At 37.1% G+C, this 19803-nt stretch overlaps 1 protein-coding gene across 4 annotated transcripts in view; it reads right to left on the bottom strand.

The window, feature by feature from the left end:
• Nucleotides 1-1068: 1068 nt before the first annotated feature.
• The window catches only part of FAM193A (family with sequence similarity 193 member A), a 45890-nt gene continuing 27155 nt past the window's right edge, over nt 1069-19803 (bottom strand). For all 4 annotated transcript variants that reach the window (XM_027686596.1, XM_027686597.1, XM_027686593.1 and 1 more), the window contains 9 exons: nt 19295-19546; nt 17188-17386; nt 15633-15905; nt 15010-15292; nt 12930-13116; nt 10884-11114; nt 8182-9022; nt 5260-5341; nt 1069-2441 (listed from right to left, as the gene is read on the bottom strand). In XM_027686596.1, coding sequence (XP_027542397.1) covers nt 2348-2441; nt 5260-5341; nt 8182-9022; nt 10884-11114; nt 12930-13116; nt 15010-15292; nt 15633-15905; nt 17188-17386; nt 19295-19546 — 2442 coding nt within the window. In that variant the 3' untranslated portion in view covers nt 1069-2347. The remainder of the gene's footprint in view (nt 2442-5259; nt 5342-8181; nt 9023-10883; nt 11115-12929; nt 13117-15009; nt 15293-15632; nt 15906-17187; nt 17387-19294; nt 19547-19803) is intronic.

The following is a 19803-nucleotide window of genomic DNA, read 5'->3' as shown; positions in this document are numbered from 1 at the left end:
CTCTTTGAACAGCTTTTTTAGTAGAGAATAAAGCTAACTTTCTTACCCAATTCTTAGTGAAAACAAATGCTAAATGAGTTTTCTAGCACCATTAAAAATCTCGGTACTTTCAAAGCATTGGGATCTGCACCAAAATTCACCCATGTGACATCAGTTTTCCCATCCCACCTCTCGATTTGTTGAGAACCTTGACTTAGTGATGACATGCACTGCCATCTTGTGTTATGGCTCAGAACTGAAAAGGTCTGAAAAGCTGGGTTTCACAAACATCCAGCTTCCACTGTTCTAACAACAGTTTTTTCCCCAGTCACTGTGCTACATGAGAAGCCTCTCCAGCCTTTTATATAAACACATACATACATAATTTATATATAAACACACACATATATTAAAAAAAACTAAGATCTAACTCAGGTTGCAACAGATGCAAGCCTCCACAATCTCATGGAACAAAGTGGACAAAGTTCATTCTTCTCCACTAACTGGAGCAGGTATTTTCAAGAGCACACAGTTTTGCAGAGACAGCTGGTGCTAAGTGGCATAGATATTTATCTTTTAGGTTTGGGCTGCTCTTCCTCCAGCACAAACAAGTCCATAGGCTACAATACTGCATTGCTAAAAGAGTGAGGCTAAGCTATTAATCCCTTCCTCAACTTCAATCTGAAAAATAATAATAGAAGTTGTCCCTTTTATGTCCCGGGACTACATTTTGAGGAGGTATTGTTCTCAAAATGTCTACAAGAACAGACTAAGGGTTCATTGACCTACAATGGCTGGGTATAAGCTGAGCAAGTATATTCTGTACCAGCAGCACACATTGGGATAGGAGCTCCAGAATTAAAAAGAGGGATGTGAAGTTGTGTGGATCACAGAAAAATATGCATTAACAAGTAGAAGAAAGAAAACTGTGGAATGGTTCTGGAAAAGGATATTAATGGGCTTTGAAGCTGTATTGTACTTTTAAATATGTGCTGAGTGGAAGTTCCTTTTTCTTAAAAAAAAAAAAAAAAAAGAAAAAAGAAAAAAAGAAAAAAGAAGATGACCACCTTACAATATGGTATGGTCATCTAGAAGTAAAAACACTTCTGTTGTCTTTATTCTGAAAAGAATATCAGAAAAACTTCTACAAGCCCACTATCCTTACACAGACCAAATTCCTAAATGACCCATCTTCTTTCTCACTGGGCATACAATGCAAATGTAAATCACTATACTGTTAACTATTTACATGACAGTAGCACTGAGCCTACCTACTTCACTTCTGCAGTAACATTAAATTGGAAATTTCTGTATTATCTTGTTTCTCACCAATTATCCACTGAAATAGAAATATTAAAGTAATTCACAGAAACTTAATTCCAGCATTCAGCAGGAGCCTTTCTCATTCTAGCAGACAGCAGTTTTCCTATCATGTGAGTTGGTAAACAAAGAATATGCAAAAGTTAATTAGCATTCACTGACCAATTCTGACACACAATGAAATTTAGTTTAGAAAACTTTTTTTGGTATGCTTCTTTCTTCCCATTCCCCACCCAAGCAGGAAAAAAGCAAGACACAAGTCATCTGCCATACTAATGTATTCCATCTTTCAAAAAGAAAGACATGATTTTAATATTACTTAACAATATGTTAAAAAAGTAGCCAGTTAGGCTTCAGTGTTAATACAATTATACACTCTATAACAGATTTGATAGTGTGAGTACTGTTCTTTTTTAAATTTTCTCATTCTGCAAGTATTCTTACACAAGCTGGCTACAAGTCAGGAAAAAAAAATCAAAACACAAATAGCGTAACTTGTACACTCTTAAACAGTAGATTGTGAAAGAATTGAGGGAATACTTGTCCCATAAGAGCCTCTTTTTCATGAAGTCATGTCAGGAGAATTCTGGAGCAGATGAAAGCACAACTGACTAGGTCCATTCCTTTGTCAGGAGTCAGAATGACAAAACATAGCTAGATGCAAAAGTGACAGGAGCCACTGCAGATGATGCAACCTAGTATTTTGGCCTCCACCCAAGCCTAAGCAATTTAAAGTCTTTGAGGCCAAGGCATTCAGAAGGAGATGGAAAAGAGCTATTGTTCCAACTCCAACGGCATACAGCTACAATCAAGTAAGTCTCACTCACAGACTACAAGCACACAAGCTAACAAATTCAGGTAGAAAGTGGCAATTTTTCAGTCCGCAAGAATTATCAGGCCAAAGGGTTCAGTGCAGATCCACACAGCACTGGGGACAAGGCAAGGCAGCACTGGCTCAAGACCAGATAAGCTCTCAGCACAGCAGGACAGATAAGTGGAGTTGTCGTTCATTGATTCCTGCAGGGTTCCCTCCCCATCTTGTGTCATTTCAATGTGCAGCAAAGGTGGTTTTTTTCAAGCTAAAATTGGACCAGTTGATGGAAAGTCTCTGCCTTGTCTGTCTGGCAGAATCCAAGCAGAATCTGAAAAGAAAAAAGTGATAAACTGAAATCAATATACACAAAATCAAAACGCCTGTGTTATCCCCCTTTTGAAGAGCAGCTTTCATTCAGAAAGACATAACCTCTTTAAAAAATCATACCTGAAAAAATCACTTGTCCATCACTCAAATACATCATAAACCAGCTACTTTAAACACCACTGTATTATCAGGAGTAAGTGAAGGAGGTAGCAAGGAATGCTGCGTATTTAGCAGCACAGAAGTGAGTTAACTAGAAACAGAGACGGCATCACTGTATTCACCAAAAACCTTTGAAAGGCTATCACTTGAATGAGTGGTAGGTAGTGTGTAAAGCAGCATCACCAATGCAATGGGACACTGCTGCTTCTCTCCTTAACACAGAGAAGTTACATGTGAGACAAAGACCTAGGGAAAGGAGGCCTGTATAATACAGTAGATAAGTAGCCCAACATGCCTGGAAAAACACCTTTAGAACAAAAATCCACTTATTCACTTTCACTGAACACAATTTATGGAAGAATGCCGGAAAAGGCTGCCACATGCAAGCCTTTCAGTGACTGTTAATTCATGCTGAACAACTTTATCGAGGCAAGGTGTAGCTGATTTAGGCTAAAGGCTCCATGACTGCATTAAAGTAGTGTAAACCTCTCTTGAAAGCTTTACTGCTTCTGTAATAAATGAAAGCCAAAAAAGGGGAGCAGACAGAAGGACCATAATAGAACAGGTACAGTGGAAGGTTAAAACTAGGCTTATTTTGTTCTTTCTACGCTAAAGTTAGAAGTAGCTTGCAATATTAATCCTGATGTCAGAGTGTAATTAAAGTATCCATCTATTATGCCACTACAAGTTAAGAAGAAAAGACGATGAATGAACAAACCATCAGTAAAAAGTATGAATTCAGTGGGCCTGTGCAGTTCATTGCCATGGCGGGTTACTAAAACAAGTCATATTACTAGCCTTCAAAGTATTATGCTGGGAATTATCAAATTATAGAGAAACCTATACATTAAAGGTACCTTCATGGCATTAAGTACATGTTTTTCTCCCCTAAAACAGCATCAATCAGGGCTTTTCAGAAACCTTTTCTAAGCAGATATACATAAAAAAAAAGGACAGTTACACACAATTCCTAACAGATGACAGTAAAGGAGTAGATTACACCAATCACTGAATGAACACAAAACGGTCCACTTTAAAGTGCTAACTCTTCATCTGGAATCACATTTGACAAGTTTATCTCCAAAATTCAACTGCACTTCTCCAAATACAAGACACTGTTTCATTCATCCTACTGTGAGTAAATAACTGATGAAAAGAACTTTTCTATTTGCTGCAGATACTGCAAACTTGAATGAAGCTAAGAATATTTCCATAACAAAGGCTTATGCTATACCAACACTAGCAGTATCTAATACACAGTGTATTTCACTTGTAAAACCTACATTTCCATTAAAAAAAAAATCCTTTAATTGGCACCACTCAGAAAAATAACTTTTGAGACTAGAGACCACGCACTGGTGAAAATTTCATCGTCTTGTACACTGTAGCTCTGTAAGTAATCAGATACACGCATTTTGCAGCAATACTAAGCAGCAGCGGTACTCTGTTCTTTTGCAAGACCCACATCCCAGGCACAAAGGCTATGAAAACTATATAAATTTAGAAGAAAAATTAATACTGAAAGTCCTCGCTTAAAAAACTCATCCTTTAAACAAATAGCTTTTGTTGCTTTATGAAATACTACTGTTGCGTCCTGAATTATTCAATTCAGCAAACTGAGTTATTTGTAACTTTTCAGATTTGGCTAAAAGGCTCACTAAATGTATTAATGGGAAATTAGCACACCTAGTCAACATTAAAGAACACAAACTGAGTGATTGTGTGGATTGAGTGGATTTCAGTACTACAGGAGAACATGTGCTACACTATTTAAACATGAGCTGTCTCCTCATATTTGAGGAATTTAAAAGTAACTAATATCACAGAATATTCTGAGATGGAAGGGACTCATAAGGATCAAGTCCAACTCTCAATATGATGCATAAATCCCAAAATCAACCAAAATGCACAGAATAAAAAGCTTTCACAAGGAAAGGTTCATGCTATTCTTTACTGTCACTGTAACAGGCCAGGTTGGATGGAACTCTGAACAACTTGATCCAGTGAAAGGTGCCCCTGCCCATGGCAGGGGGTTGTAACTAGATGGTCTTTAAGGTCCCTTTCAACCCAGGCCATTCTATGATTTTATGATAAGCATCCCTTCTTAATGATTGGCATAAATTAATATCCCACAGTTATATCATCTCTACTTTGCGTATAGAATTCCCAATTAATAGCTCCTGTAAACAAGGAAGAAAACAATGAACAAACCTTTCTGAAGTATCTGTTTGGAAATTTAAACAGTAAGGTTTTATTTGCTCAGCAGTTAAAATAATGTTAGGTTTTTCTTTTCTTTTTTTTTAATCACTAATCAGTATTTGGCCTATGTGGAAAATAAAGGAAATATTCACGCAAACTTTACTTTGAAAAAAAAAAAGGTAATGGAGAATATTCTGAAAGCCTCGATGAGAACCTGGGGGGGACACAGATAATTCTGGCAGTCATTTCTGTATTTGTGCTATTCAGCTATGAGCTGTGCCCACAGATCACAGCTCTGGTGGCTGTTACAGTATTCAACTGTAACAGGATTTGCTATGTTACACCACAGTGTAACACAGGCTTTTCTGCCAGGAGCTAGTTATTAAACTGTGGGTTGGTGTAGCGGAGTTGTTTTTGTTTGTTTTACAACCATGACATATGGAAAGAAGCAACAACTTTACCTTTTAAAATACTCCACTTCTCTCTCTGTTTCATCCATTTCCACACTGTCTAGATCAATGTCTTTGGGTAGAAACACATCATCTACAAAGGAAAAAGGATGACACTATGTTAGATTCCATGGGGAGGGGGGGAAGGAGAGAGGAAAAAGCTTGAAGAAGTTGCATTAAAGATGTTTTTGGAGAACTGACTGAACTTTGTAGACTATTGATTATTCATATTTAAGCTGAATTAATAATTAATAATACACATTTATAATTAAAAAGACACTTCTTAAACCTCCTATACTAGTATGTCTGCCCAGTCTTTAAGGAGTTACATTGGGAACAAGGAAGAGATTAATCAACAGTAAATTTACTGATTGCATGGGTTGCAAAAAGATAGCATAAACCTGGAATACACATGACAATAGTCAAATTATCCAAAGGGTTCAATGAATTAGATACCTGTTGAATGTCTGAAATTCATTGATCTTATTACTAAAAAGGTAGCTTAGGAAATATTTTTAAAATAGTATTTGTAAAGAAAAATACTTTAAGAATTCTGGGTTTCTACAGCTGCCGTACTCCCTCTGGGACGTGATCATCAGGCTGTGTCTGAAAGAGTTTAAGTCATGCTAGCTACCATTAGGATTTAAAAAAAACAACCAAAAAACAACCACATTTAACACATTAATATATGACCTGAATTTAGGCCTCAGCTATAGCAAAAAAGTCACCATAAAAGTCTCTTGGTATATTGTACTATCTCAGTGTATGGTTCTCTTTTGTACTTTAAAAAGAAATAAATCAGAAAGCATAATTTTTTGTAGAAACCAATTTGAACATTTTCCTCTTGAAATTTCTTTTGTGACCACATATATACTCCAATCTCATTTCTGAAGCTGCTTCACAAAACATTCCAAAAAGGCTGAGACAAAGAAACTAACCAAAAACACCAAATACACACCTGGACCCCAGAATCCTTGAGATTATGAGAATAGACAATGCTCTTCTAAAGACACTCCTGGTGGTTTAAAAGTTGCATGTATTTGCTGTTCAACTTACTCTGAAGAAGCAGAAGGCCCTATAAACACAGGGCTTCCCTAACACTCCTAGTTTTCTTCGGCCTCTTTATAACAAGAAGTTAAAATACTCTGCCAGAATACATTTTTTTAAGAAACAAAGATCTCACCAAAAGCAATAATGTTCACTGCTTTAACACTTCATTTTAAAACTCAGGTAAAACCCCTTAGCTTTGTTACCCTCTTTTCATGTTCTCAATTACCCAAGTTCTCATTTTTTTCTCAGTTCATTTTTTGTGTCTTTGCTAATTTTGTACATCAACGCTATGACTTAAAAGAATTACAACTACATGAAAAAATGTGTATTACAGTATCTTTCTTGTAGCTCCAAAGTCAGAACTACTCAAAGTAGAAATCCAGTCCCAACTCTATAGAGAGCAGCACAATTCTCTCAGAAGCATGTCCCTGTGTTTTTTCACACTTAAGCATTAACTTTCAGAAATTTTAAGTATACTTGATTTAAGCAGCAGAAAACAACAGTGGGGGCAGGGAGGAGGACAAGATGCAGGAAGGTACCTGCATTCTCCTACAGTAAATGCCCTCCATCACCACCACCCTCTTCAATATTTTCTCCTTCAAATGTCTCCAGTCTCCTCTTTCTGCTCCCAGTTCTGCAGCTTTATCTTGCTCCAATCACTGGAGTACATTCTTCTTGGTAAATTAAAAAAGCCAAACCCCAAACATACCACAAGAACTAAAGGTATCAGAGAAAATGGTTGCATGCAGTGGTTTAATGCTGTATTGCTGCTCCACTGACATGGAATGGAAACATTAAAAATAAGATTTAAAAAGAAAGACTGGTGGGCTGACCCAACCCAACCGTGAAACCACAAAAAAAGCAAAGCTGGGCTCTACACCTAGCACTTCCAACAACCATGAATTAGGTTTACATTTTGTAACAAAGCTTAACAAACAAATACTCTGAAACACTGGCAGAGACTGCCGAAGGGTTAAGGTCTCCTATGCTGATGTGCTTATCAGTCAGAACGGCAGCAAGAACTGCCATACACTTCATTTTTGCACTGTTACCACTCAGCTACCAGGTGATCCCTGAGAACAGCAGTTTAACTGGTGTGCTGACAAAGCCAACCAGTCAGCACTGCATGTGCTTCTCAGCTCTGGTATTAGCTGTTCGATGTGTTCAGGCAAACAAAAAATAAGCTGGAAATAAAATTTTTCAAGTGTAACTTGCTTGAGTCAATTCAATCTCTATGGCTTTATTCTTTCTATAGGATAAATAAAAAAATTCTGTTTACTAGGACAAGCTAAAACAGAGAACACAATATTATCAACTAATTAACAATCCACTGCAACTTTTCACTTGGGCAAAAATAGTAAATTAGTTTTTTTTATTTACTTACCTGTTAATGCAATGAATATAAGAAAGGAATTATTTCTACTGAAAAAACGCATATTTATGCATGAATGACCATTCTTTGACTGTAGAATCCCCTTTTTTCTCTTGCTTAAAGAATAGGATCAACTTCATACTATACTATACTATGCCATATGAAAAACAACCTCACTTTTGAAGAAATTCAAAATGGATTTCAGCATACTATTGAATTAAATTATATATTTATTTTAAGCAAGACAGGCTTTCCAGAAGACTGGCTTTCTTAACTGACAAAAACCCCACACAAAACCTGTTGGTTATTTTATTTTTGAAAGTATCCTACACCTCTTTACTAGAACACTATCCATCTCTTAATTGTTACAGTTGTGATGACTTGAGTTTTCCTGACACCAGTTTCTCAAATTTACATTGGCAGGAAGGCCTGAAGATACAGATGTCAGACTTCTGGATTTAAATGGTAACAATAAAAACAACCCAAGTTCTTCAACTTTCTTACACACTTACCAATGGAATTGTTGACTTTGTCCCCTTTTTTCTTCTTGTTTTTCTTGTTCTTGCCTTTTGGTTGAGGAGAATCTGCAAGTATTAGCTTATTATTTTGCTGCTGTTCACTTGGTGAAGGGGATTCACTTGTTATGGGTGCTTTCTCTTCCTTTACATGGTTCAACTGTTTTTTGTTGTTATTGTTCATTTTCTTCTCATCCTTTTTAGGTTCTGCAAGTGTTGGGAGCTCTGCTGCTTTTGCTTTGGATTCTATTTGGTTTCTGGTTTTAGTCTGAATCTCAGCTGCTTTGGGGGATTCAACAGGCTTTTTCACTTGCTCAACACATGATTTGTTTATCTGCTTTAGTTTCTGTTTGCTGTTTCCTTCTTTATGTTGATGCATAATATCAAGCAGAAAAGAGAGGGGCTCATGCTGCTTTACGCTGCCCTCTTTCTGATAGAGCAGCTTTGAGTCTCTAGTGTTTACACTGGATAGTTCACAGCCCGTCTCTAGAACTGGCCTCTGTTCTGTGTGATTCACGTGTCTTGACAGTGAACCGGAGGAGGTTTCAATCTTTTCTGATTGTTCAAGTGTACCATTCTGAATGTCTTCGGGTGCGTTTGGGACAGGTTCCTTCACTGCCTGGCAGTTTCGAGTGAGCATGTCCACCTTCTGGCAGTCCTTACTGCTTCGTTCTTTCTTCTTTTTCTTTACGGCCCGCAGCTGCTGAAGCTCTTGAAGCCGCTGTAATTCCTGTTTCAGCCTCTCTTCTTCCTCTTCCTCACGCCGCCTCTGTTCCTCAAGCAACTGGTGATGCTCCCTCTCCCTGGCTTCAGCTTCGAGTCGAGCTTTTTCTTCAAGCTGCAAATTAACAATAGGTTTATGGAAAGTGACAAATATTTTGGAAATTTAGAGTTTTAGGGATTATTACAACTTTTCTCTATGAACTTTATAAATACTAAGATGTGAACATATGAACACGCTTAATCCACAAGTCTGCAGAGCAAGCAAATAACTACACAAAATCTGCCCTTTTAAGCACATTATAATCCTTTCTATATTTCCATTTTCTATGTTTCTGTGACTCATTTGACTGTTGTTAATACCAGCTGTTGATCTTCTCTTTGCTACTGCTAAGCCTAACTTCCTATCAAGGCCTTCCATATCCACAAAAACCTGCTGAAAACAAAACATTCAGCTTCTTTCTCAACGACTGTGTTTATTACTAAGGTAACTCATGTTTGCATCAGGTTGTATCTTTTACCTTTTCTCTTCCTATGGCAGCAGAGTTGCTCTGTTTCAGTGTTCAGGAACTTTAGGAAGAGCAATCATTAAAAACATGCACCAAAACACTAAGCACATAATAGTTACAATAAAAGTTGTCAAAAATACTAAGGATGGCAAAGTTTTCTATTGTCATCCATAAGTTCATTAACCAAAGCAAAGGCACAAGGGATTTTTTCCAGTCAATACTGCCAATGCCCTGCCTAAAACTTTGCTGTGCAGCACTGAACTTGCATCATTAGCAAAATGAATGAAAGTCATACACCGAGAACAATCATGCCCATTTATTTTCTTGCACATTTACAGGTTCCTGCATGGCATTACTTTTTCAGTTACAGAAGTCATGGAAAAAACCCTGTGAGAATCTTTCACTTTTTATGCTCAAAGTGCATTGCAAGAGCAAAGTGAATTTTGCATCTGAGTTTTACAAAATTAATTTTATTTATAAATAATCCACTAAGTCTTCAGGATGCTGAACAGTGCTACAACACAACCTAAAGAATTTAACTAGTGAACATTAGGTCTTCCAAACCCATGGAATCATTTAAAGAATGCAGAAGTAGCGCCAGATGGAAATCCACAAACAAGAAAATATTTACAGCATGGTCACATAACATGCTTACCAGACTTCAAAAAACATTCAGCAACCAATCTTATTGTGCTTTGAACTGAAACCTAAGGCTGACACCTGAATTGCAGTAAGAAAAGCAGATGTCCTGCTTGCTCCAATTTAAAAAAAAAAATTTACTCTAGTAACTCAGCAAATACTGTTTTCAAAAAAATAATTTCACTGTTACATACTGAAGTGGTTTAGAAATCTTTTTTGCCAATTCTCATTTGAAAGCAATCTGTAATTTTTTCTTCTTTGCCCCCTCTCTGCAGCTTGCCACTTCATCTTGGGATAACCCTTTGTGTCATCACTTGGCACCGCACTTAACCTCTGTCAGACAGGACAGCAAGGTGCTCAGTGCCAGCTTCTAAAAATATCAAACTTCAACTCTTCCTCTGTCACAAAAGCACTGACCTATGTTCCCTGGCCTCCTACAGAGATACTTTACCATAATCATTATCCCAATACAGAAACAGTGGCTTTCTAACTTCCCCCACTTTTATATGTCATTGCTACAAAATAATAAAATTCTTAACATTTCTGACACTCAGAAATAACTTTCTTAAGTGTGGGAAATTCCAGTATAAAGCTGACTTACATCAAAACACATGGAAATGACACTGTGAGGAATATTCCCCATCTACCACCATAACTCCTTAGGTAGCACCAGAACAGGTAAGCTGGTTGTGTGGAAACAAACAGGCAGTCTACCATAAACTATGCAGAAAACACAGCGTTATTATAAAGTCGGTGTACAGTGGCATACTTACAGAGACTGCACAGATTCAAAAACATGGGGTCTAGGATAAATGTACTTTTATGTCTTACCTTTCTTTGCTTATGTCTGGCTCGCTTGGCTGCACGAGAACTGCTTACTGGTTTGGTTTCAGAGCTGTTTATAAATTGTAGCAAGTCTTCCACCTTTCGATGGTCAACAACACTTTCCCTTTCAGAGATCTGATCTGGCTTCTTCGGCTGTTCTTCTTTCCTTTTTGTTAAACGTAAACGAAGTTTTTCTCGCATCTCTGCATAATTTCTACTGGTTGGTGCAGCCGGAGGCTGAAGGACACAAGACAAAAATGTAGTGACCAAATGGAAAAATTTCACTGACCTAATACTTTTGAGGTTTTGGAATTTTTGAGACCTTCAAACAACGTGGAAGGTCCAAACCTGACTATCAAACTCCTCATTCATTGTAGGTGCACCTAAAAGTGAATTTGACCGGCAACAGACCTGTCAGACTTGGTGCTGGCTTGTGAACTACGTTTTCCAACTGAAAGAATGACTGATCTTGAAGAGGATCACATGAGTGAGAAGACAAAGAAATTTTTAAAAGCAAGAAAAGAGATTTCCATATTCTTCTGTGATTGGTATACCATATCTGAGAATTTGAAAGGAGCAGACATTTGCTGGTTTTTATTTTCTATGAAGTCTGTTTCAGAGTTTGGGCTACACGGCCCCCTGGGCTATAACTGTGAAGGGCTGATTATCTTGCTCTGTGCCAGCATCCCCTACAGCAGAGTCACATCAATAACTTAACAATCCTGCAAGTAGAACCCTTGCATCACGTTTTATATCGGTATTCCCACCCACTGCTCCTGCCTCTCAACTCCCTCATTCCTCCTCCCCTCCTGTTGCCTTACCCTCTCCCCTCCTGTACTGGACTCAGTGCCCATCTGTTTGCAGCTGCACCAGTTCAACTCATTAAACCAGCAAAACAAAGGTTATTAACTTAAAAATCCTGCAGCACTCTGCCACTTCAGCAACATGAATAACTTACTGTGCCATCAGGTAACTATTAAACACAGATAAACCGTGAACGTGGTGGGAACATGCAAGGAGAAATGGTATCCCCTCCCTGCCATTTCAGCCACAGGGGCTTTTAATCCACTTCAAGCACCAAGATGAAACTGCATTTGATGCAATCCATGGCCTACAAACTGAGCTTTTATTTCAAATGGGAAAAATGCCAGTGACTCAAATTCTGCTACTGAGCTGATTATTAAAACAGATTATACACAGATTTACAATAAAGAAAAAACTAAATGTGGCAACTTGACAGCTTTTAGCATTTCATTTGTGCAATTGAAAATATATGTTTACAAGACTTCACTAGACATGTTACTGGTATGAAGTTAACTTAAGGATTCTTCAAATAAAGTCTAAAGTATTAAAATAAAGAACGTAAAAGATTCTGTATAACCTGCATGCATTAGAACTTCATAATTTCTTCAAAACATCCTTTAAATACAAATACAACTCAGTGCCTATCAAAATACCCCAGTAAAGAAAATGGTTTGTAACTCTGAAAACAGTGAAAATGCAGTTTGGGTTTTCCTTGGATAAAAATATAATTCAAACTTCCATGGCATACGTTCTAGGTAAGAATAGGTGTTTTTCCTTTTCTTTTTTTTTTTTGAATCAAGTTTAAGTGAATACTTCAAGGATTGGTATTTTTACAGATGGCAGAATGGCTCATAAATTGCCACAAAGATGTTAACTAATATCCTATATAAAGTGTACTTTACCCAAACTCATCACATTTATTATAATTACAGTACTATAGATGAGTGCATGAATTTTGTAAAGTTATTGAAATGGTTCAATAACCCTGTTTGCAGTTTCAGTCAAACATGGTATCTATTATCCAAGTCAGTTGCTTCTTAAATCTTTTAGTAATTTTTATAGCTCTTGAATGCTTTCAACTGGAAAGGTTTGTTTCAATTCTTCATTTCAAAGGAAAATTACTTTCTAACTCCTTTTACAACTTCCCTTGAGTTCCAATGCCACCCCCTTAGTTGCAGTCTGATAAATCACATGCAATCAATGATGAGTAAGTGACAAACAAAAGCAATTTAAAATACAACAACTTACTCCTCCGTGGCCGAAGAACTCACAGTAACAGCAGTCACAGTATTTTCCTTCCTTCTGATTTGTGGATGTTGAGGTACTGGAGCTATGCTCTGAACAACTATCTTCATCTTGGCTCTCCTCTCCATCATACTGTTGATGATCATATGTGTTACTGTTCTCACAGCGATGGCCCTCACAATCAGGATCACTATATTAAATTAAGAAAAAGCTTATAAAAACTGTAATGATAATAGATAAGGTATTTGAAAAAAAAAACCCAAAAAAACAAAACAACAAATCACCAACTATATACATTTATATGTACATCTACCAGGAACAATGATTCTCAAATTGGGATATCAGCCACCAATAATGTACCCAACCCTAAAGCCTTCATCCACTAGCTTGCGAATGGAGACATTCCAAAGCAAGCAGAAGGTAAACTGATACTTGGGAAAGAGGTTTATAAAAAAATTAATCTAGTGACTCACTGAACAAACAGAAGCAAGAATAAGTTTTGGAACTGTTCTTCCTGGCTTTCAACAGGTAAAGTATTTCAGAAATAGTGATTCTAGATATTTTAAATTAATGCTTTTGAAACTGCTGCCCATCTCATCACTTGTGGTCTGAAGAAAGCTGTGTAGTTGCAAATTCCCTGGTTTTAGATTGATTTGCAAGCTCTTGACTTAAATAAAAAACCCAAGGTCAGCTAAAACCAAAATGTTGCCATCACCCTGTTTGCAACTTTATTTTCAAGAGGAAATACTAGCATGTCTCTTCAAAAAGCATCTACATGGCAGTTAATTTCCTCCAGAGCTCTGTATAACTGTGCACCCAACATATCTACGTCCAGTTCTTCTAAAACTGATGTGATTTTTCTTCAAAAGAAAGCAGTATTAAAAAAACCCCTCACTTGTCTAGGACTAGCATTTCCTTGTTTATGTTAGAAAGGTGAAAACAGGCCATAATCTGTCTTACCTACCAAATTCATATAAATCTTCTTTCTAACCTCACTCTCCCTCCCCAGAATGCAATCACTGCTTCTGGGTTGTCTCCCAGTTCATTCTTTTACAAACTAAAAATATCACGTTAGCACCTGCAGATGATGATAACAGTTAGCTATTGTGTTCAATTGCCCATATTCAGTTACCTCCCTGCACCAGAAAATTTCTTTACAAAACTGCAAGAAATTCTCATGTATGAAACAACAGTTACTTATTTTGTGACACCATCAATGAAACCAGTTGATAACAGAAATAAGGGCATTTTTAGAAGTACTTTAGGCACGCAGTTACCAAACTCTACCTAAACCTTGCATCTTCCCCTGAAAACCTATAGTAGCCAGGAGGCTACATTCACAGCATCCATGATCACAGCCCTAGAGGTCACAGAGCCCTTAGAGCAATGACTCAGCTGCTTTTCTGCCTCCACCCTCCAGACTTATCAAATAGCTGGCACCACTGTCAGTCTCCCACAATACAGAGCACTACCAGAGACAGCTCCACCAAACTCCTCCCAACCTCCCAGACCTCTGACAACCTTTATAAATCACATCTTTCCACACTATAACCACTGTATAAATGATGGGACTGATACCTAAGACGTCTTGAGTGTAGTCAGGAAAATGTGCTACCATGTGGCAGGTTTCAAGACCACATACGACCTTTTTATATTTTGAGCTAAATTACAGACTCCACAAGTTTTCACAGCTTTTCATTCCCGCTTGCCACGTAGTGCCAAATTGACAGAAAACTGGTACGTTATACAACAGGTTTGTGTCTCAGCAGCAGCAATCGCTACTGGCAATGACAGAGTAAAAAAAAAGTAGAGTTTGACTTGTATATCCCCAGGTAACGTTTCTAAAAGTGAGCAAACATTTGTTTTTAGGACTCTAAATTCAGTAACTAGACTCTGCAACAGAAATCGTATTTGTGAAGTCTCACACCAAGTTGTATACTAAGTATCTGTGCTCAGTTTCACTTGCTGAACACACAGACAGCTCTTCTTTCACACTACAACCAGTGGCAAAGGAGAAGAGGTATCTGTATTTTCATTTCCCTTCTATTGTAAAAAACAACAAGAATAACCACACCAAACTTACCTGCAGACACTTGGTGGGGCACTTGCAGAGCTGTCTGTGGTTGAAGTAGGAGGTGCAACTGTAGTAGGACAAAGACCTGAATGAGGATCCACAAATCCAGGGGCTGTTGCAGCAGTTTTGGGGAAAGGAGGAGCAGCAAGGTTTGGAAGATGTGGTGTAGAGGCTGGAGACAGCGCAGCAGGAGACAGTGAAGGAAGGGATGCTAAACTGGTAGGACTATTTCGTGGTGCAACTGGTGCAGAATGTCTATGGTCCTCTTTATTAATATTGTGGAACACTTCACCTAAATTGGGGGGAAAAAAGAAAACACAATTAAAAATAATTAATAGGTCTCCATTAACTACTCAATCAATCATACAAAGTGCTGGATGTTCTCAGTTTCTCTAAAAGTCAGAAGTATTTCAACACATTTCTATTACCAGTTTCAAACCCTAACATCAAGGTCTTTCATAAAGTTCTTTAATCCAGGATTATAGAGACTAACTCAGGAGTAATAACAACAGCCATTAACAAAAATCATCAAGATATAATATTACCAAAATAAATACATACATAAATCTTCATGGTTAGCTAAAGGTATTCAAGCCAGTTACTAAAGCTGTATGTGAATTACACGTGCTTACCTATTGATGAAGGTCTCTTGGATGATACTTTGAATTGGTTGCTGCTTGACTGCACCGTGGTTGCTGTACAGGAGACAGAAGAAGTGGCAGAAGAGGTTGCCATGACAACTTTATTAGCTTCCATAAAGGCATCCTGGAAATTGTACAGACATTTCTTCTTTGCAGCATTTTTTTTCTCTTTGCTGTCAGTAACTGCTGTTGTTTCATTGCTAGATGTAGTAGGAAGTGCTTCGGGTCTTATTTCTGAGAGTGCTGGTGCTAATATATCACTCCCTTCAATTGAAACACACATAGTAATTCAGAATCACAGAATTACAGAATTGTCTTAATGGGATTTAGAATTAAACATTCATTAATTTAGAAGCAGACAAGCAAAGATATATTTTGTTATTGTTGGCTTAGTATGATTAATGAAGGGAATTCTCCTTTCCCCGTTCCTCCTCCCAAATAATGGAGATGTAACAAAAAGTGCTGTGAAGTCACAGAGCAGAAATCACAAACCTTAAAGTTACAATTGTAAGAAGACTACTAAACATATGTTAACAAGTAGCAAAGATGTTACAGATATCTTCATCCATTTAGAATTTAAAAATTAAAATTGGACACCATTTTACATGCTAAGTATATAATCTTAATATCTGAAGTCCAGGTTAGCCATGTAACAATTATAACCACAAACAACATATCCTTTTGTCAATACAACATGATAAATCTTATCTTTATTTATTTGACATTCCACTTAACTACAGTAACACCTTTGTGATAGACCTTCCACCCAAATGTGCCACCACCCCTCTGCTAGAACAGCTACCCATGACTACATTTGAAATGGATGAGCTATCTTATGGAGGAAGTTTTCTGGATGTTTCTAATGCCTTTCCTTTTAAATATCACTGTAGTAACCTGACACAAGTTAGCAGCAGATCAGCCTGAAAAAAAAAGCCAAAACACAAACCCAAACTTCCCTTTTCATACAAGTCAAATAAAATAAAAAAGGCATTTTAATATTTGCTGTGATGTGACTGGAAAGTTTTCTTTCTCTCCGTAATTTCTCTTTTACTCTCTGTCACTTTAACCATTAGTGTTTGCAAAGGCTTCCCGGCTCAAATTAATCTTTTTCTTGATTTATGTCTCTGTCTTTTTGAATGACAATGCAGTTATCTCTGTGCATTATAAGAAGTAGGATGTAGTGCTGTGTTACCAGTGCTCTTACTAGCCTGTAGAAATAAGGCAGGCCTTTGTGGTAGAATTCTAGAAGTTATTTAACTTTCTCCTTACTTCCCATTTCTCTACAGTCCCAAACTTCTGAAGACAACCATAACTCTACAATGACTATAGATGAAAAATAGCAAGCTATTCTTTTGCCTTTACCATCTTCTCCCCAGTATAAGAATTTATTTTTCAATTTTCAGCCCCTCTGTAGTAGAAGTGGCAGCAAATCTGCCAGAATCTCATCTTATAAAACCATGATGATGAAACCAACCATTCCTGAAAAAAAACCCTATAAAACACAAGGCTTTTATCTAGTCAGTGTGAAGTAGTAACAAACCCTCACCAGGAATTGTGTCAGGCAAAAATGTAGCAGGATTCCAGTTCTTGTCATTCATCATCTCTGAACCCCAAAGACTTATAAATTTAGAGCTATTCCAATCTGGAGTGCTCCCAAAACAGCTTGGATAAATATGATCTTGGAGAGATGCATTGAATACTTGATGCTTGTTTGTATGATTCTGAACTGGAGCTGGTGGTAATGCCTACAAAAATAAAGAGTATTTTCCTCATTAATATTCTGTTTGCTTACACAGTCACTCCAACAGCAATATTCAAATCACAGTGTTTTAACTGTGAAAAGCATTATAAAAAGCATAATAAACAATATTTCCAAGAATGATAAAAAAACCTGATTTGTTGATTATTAATGCAAATAATATATTACAGATTGTATGTAATGTATATGTTTTATACTCAAAAACACTGCTTTTAGATACAGCTAAATGATGAATATAAACATCCAAATCTCCAAAATACTTGTGTTAATATGTAATTAAAAACAGTATTTGTATGAATGTAGAACTTATCAGTAATTACTACCTTTCAAAGCCCAAGCTGCCTGACACGCCAATCACTACCACATTAGACAATTGTGAAAAAGGGATTACAAACACTTCAGCATTGAAAATAAGGGCAAGAGAAAAAGAAATAAAACACATAAAACATAAAAAAGTTGATTATTTTCTTCTGCTTTTTTCATCTCCAAGTATTAACAGGTTCCTGACTTAAAATTAACAGGCAAAGAATAAACCTTTTCATTTTAAGAAGAAACTGGAAAAGAAAAGGGGGGGGCATACACTTTCTTCTCCTATAGAGGCAAGTTGTTCTGGCTCATCCCATTTCTTCTGGCTGAAATTGTTTATTCACATTCTAAAATGTAATTTCTCCTACAGACCTTATGCAATTCAAACATTATATTCAATTACTGCCTGCTTTAAAAAAAGTCAAGGAAAAGTGAGTTTATTCTATTTTTGCACTAGATTTGATGCAATGAAAAGCTATGCAGAAGTAGATATAGATATTAAAAATACCAGTTGAGTCCAATGACATTTCAGACGCAAAAGCCTAAACACTCATGGCCAAACAAATTACTTATATACCCAGTCTCATTTCTTTATACAGAAGAATTTTCATTATCTGACTAATGGTGAAGGTGGGAGGGGCTGGAATAACCTGCATTAAAGAACATTCATATACATAGGTGCAAAAAAACACTTAACAGGGTTTCAGAACAACAGCAGCGGTTGTTGCTGGCACACTGCAACAAAGGAAGGGACACTGATAATACAGGAAAAAAAGAAAACAAGTGGATGTTAAGGAGGACAGTAAAAGTCAGTAACAGTCATCCTGGTGAGCTAATTTACTCTCCTTGCAACCACAGGATCACTGGATCAGACGAAAGGGAGACAACAGGAATATGCATCTAATGACAAAGGCTTTGCCTTTTTCAGCAGCACCCACAGTTCAACTCATTTAAATAGTGTGTGAAACAACATCCCATTAATAGTAACTCTGGTTTTTGACTCCTACTTCTCAAAAGCTGCCACCTGGTCCTAGTTCTTGTTCCATATCTTTCTCTTGTTTATTACAAGTTTAAGGTCAAAAGAATATTGCAGAACCTGCAAAAATGCAAGTTCTCTCAAAGCACAACAAAACTTACAAATAAGGCTCCTATGCCTTTGCTTTCTCAAAAAAAAAAATCACTAATATATTGAACTACAAATCTCAGAATATTATTGCCAAAATGGAATACTAAATTTTGACCTCTGATACAAATGAAATTAATATTTAATTAGTCCTATTACACTGACTAAAGTCCCATCACTCTTTCCACCATTCAAGACTCATCTGACTCAACACACTCTCTAATCACAGTAAAGACATTATCAGTCTTCCTGACAAAAACTATCCTTAGCCCTTCTGTACCAATCTTCCACCAGTTCTGAATCTGTCTTATTCCCCACCCCTCACTATTCCTCACAAAAGGAATACTATAAACAAACCACAATGTAAAGCAACTTTCACTGTTGACTGGTAGTCATGCTGTTTTGTTCAGATGTACAGCATTTTTCCTGGGATGAGGATGCATCCATGTCCTTCGTCTGGCTTACCTTGTTGTGTGTGAAGGGAGAAGTAGTATACAAGGTGGGATGAATAAGTGGACGAGGCAGATGAGGAATTGTATGCAATGGTATATGTCCATGGATGTGAGGATAAAGATGAAGTGCAGGATGTGCAGGTTTTTCAGGATTCATAAACTGGTGGCCAGCAGGCAGCCTTCCAGTTGCAAGTGCAGGGGCTGTTAGTCCTGAGGCTTCTTGTTTGCAAACGTGACATTCACAAGCATTTGGACCTTGATCAGCCTGTAAAAAAAACAAACCAAAACCGTAACCAAAAAAAGAACCAATTAAAAAATTCAATCTACTCAATAGACAGTAAAAACTTAGTAATCATTATTTCATTTTGCATACATCAATTATATTTTCAGAGCATTCACAGAATTATTTTGTCTAATACCAATGAAAAAGCCTTGTAGTAAAGTAAAATCATTAATGAAGGATCTGTATCTTACTTAAGAATACCCTAAAATTGACAGCACTTCATACTATACAGACATTTA

Source organism: Neopelma chrysocephalum, unplaced genomic scaffold, assembly GCF_003984885.1.
Source record: "Neopelma chrysocephalum unplaced genomic scaffold, ASM398488v2 Primary Assembly neopelma1_71, whole genome shotgun sequence".
NCBI lineage: Eukaryota > Metazoa > Chordata > Aves > Passeriformes > Pipridae > Neopelma > Neopelma chrysocephalum.
The sequence above is the reverse complement of the archived record's forward strand: the minus strand, read 5'-3'. Positions and strand labels throughout refer to the sequence as shown.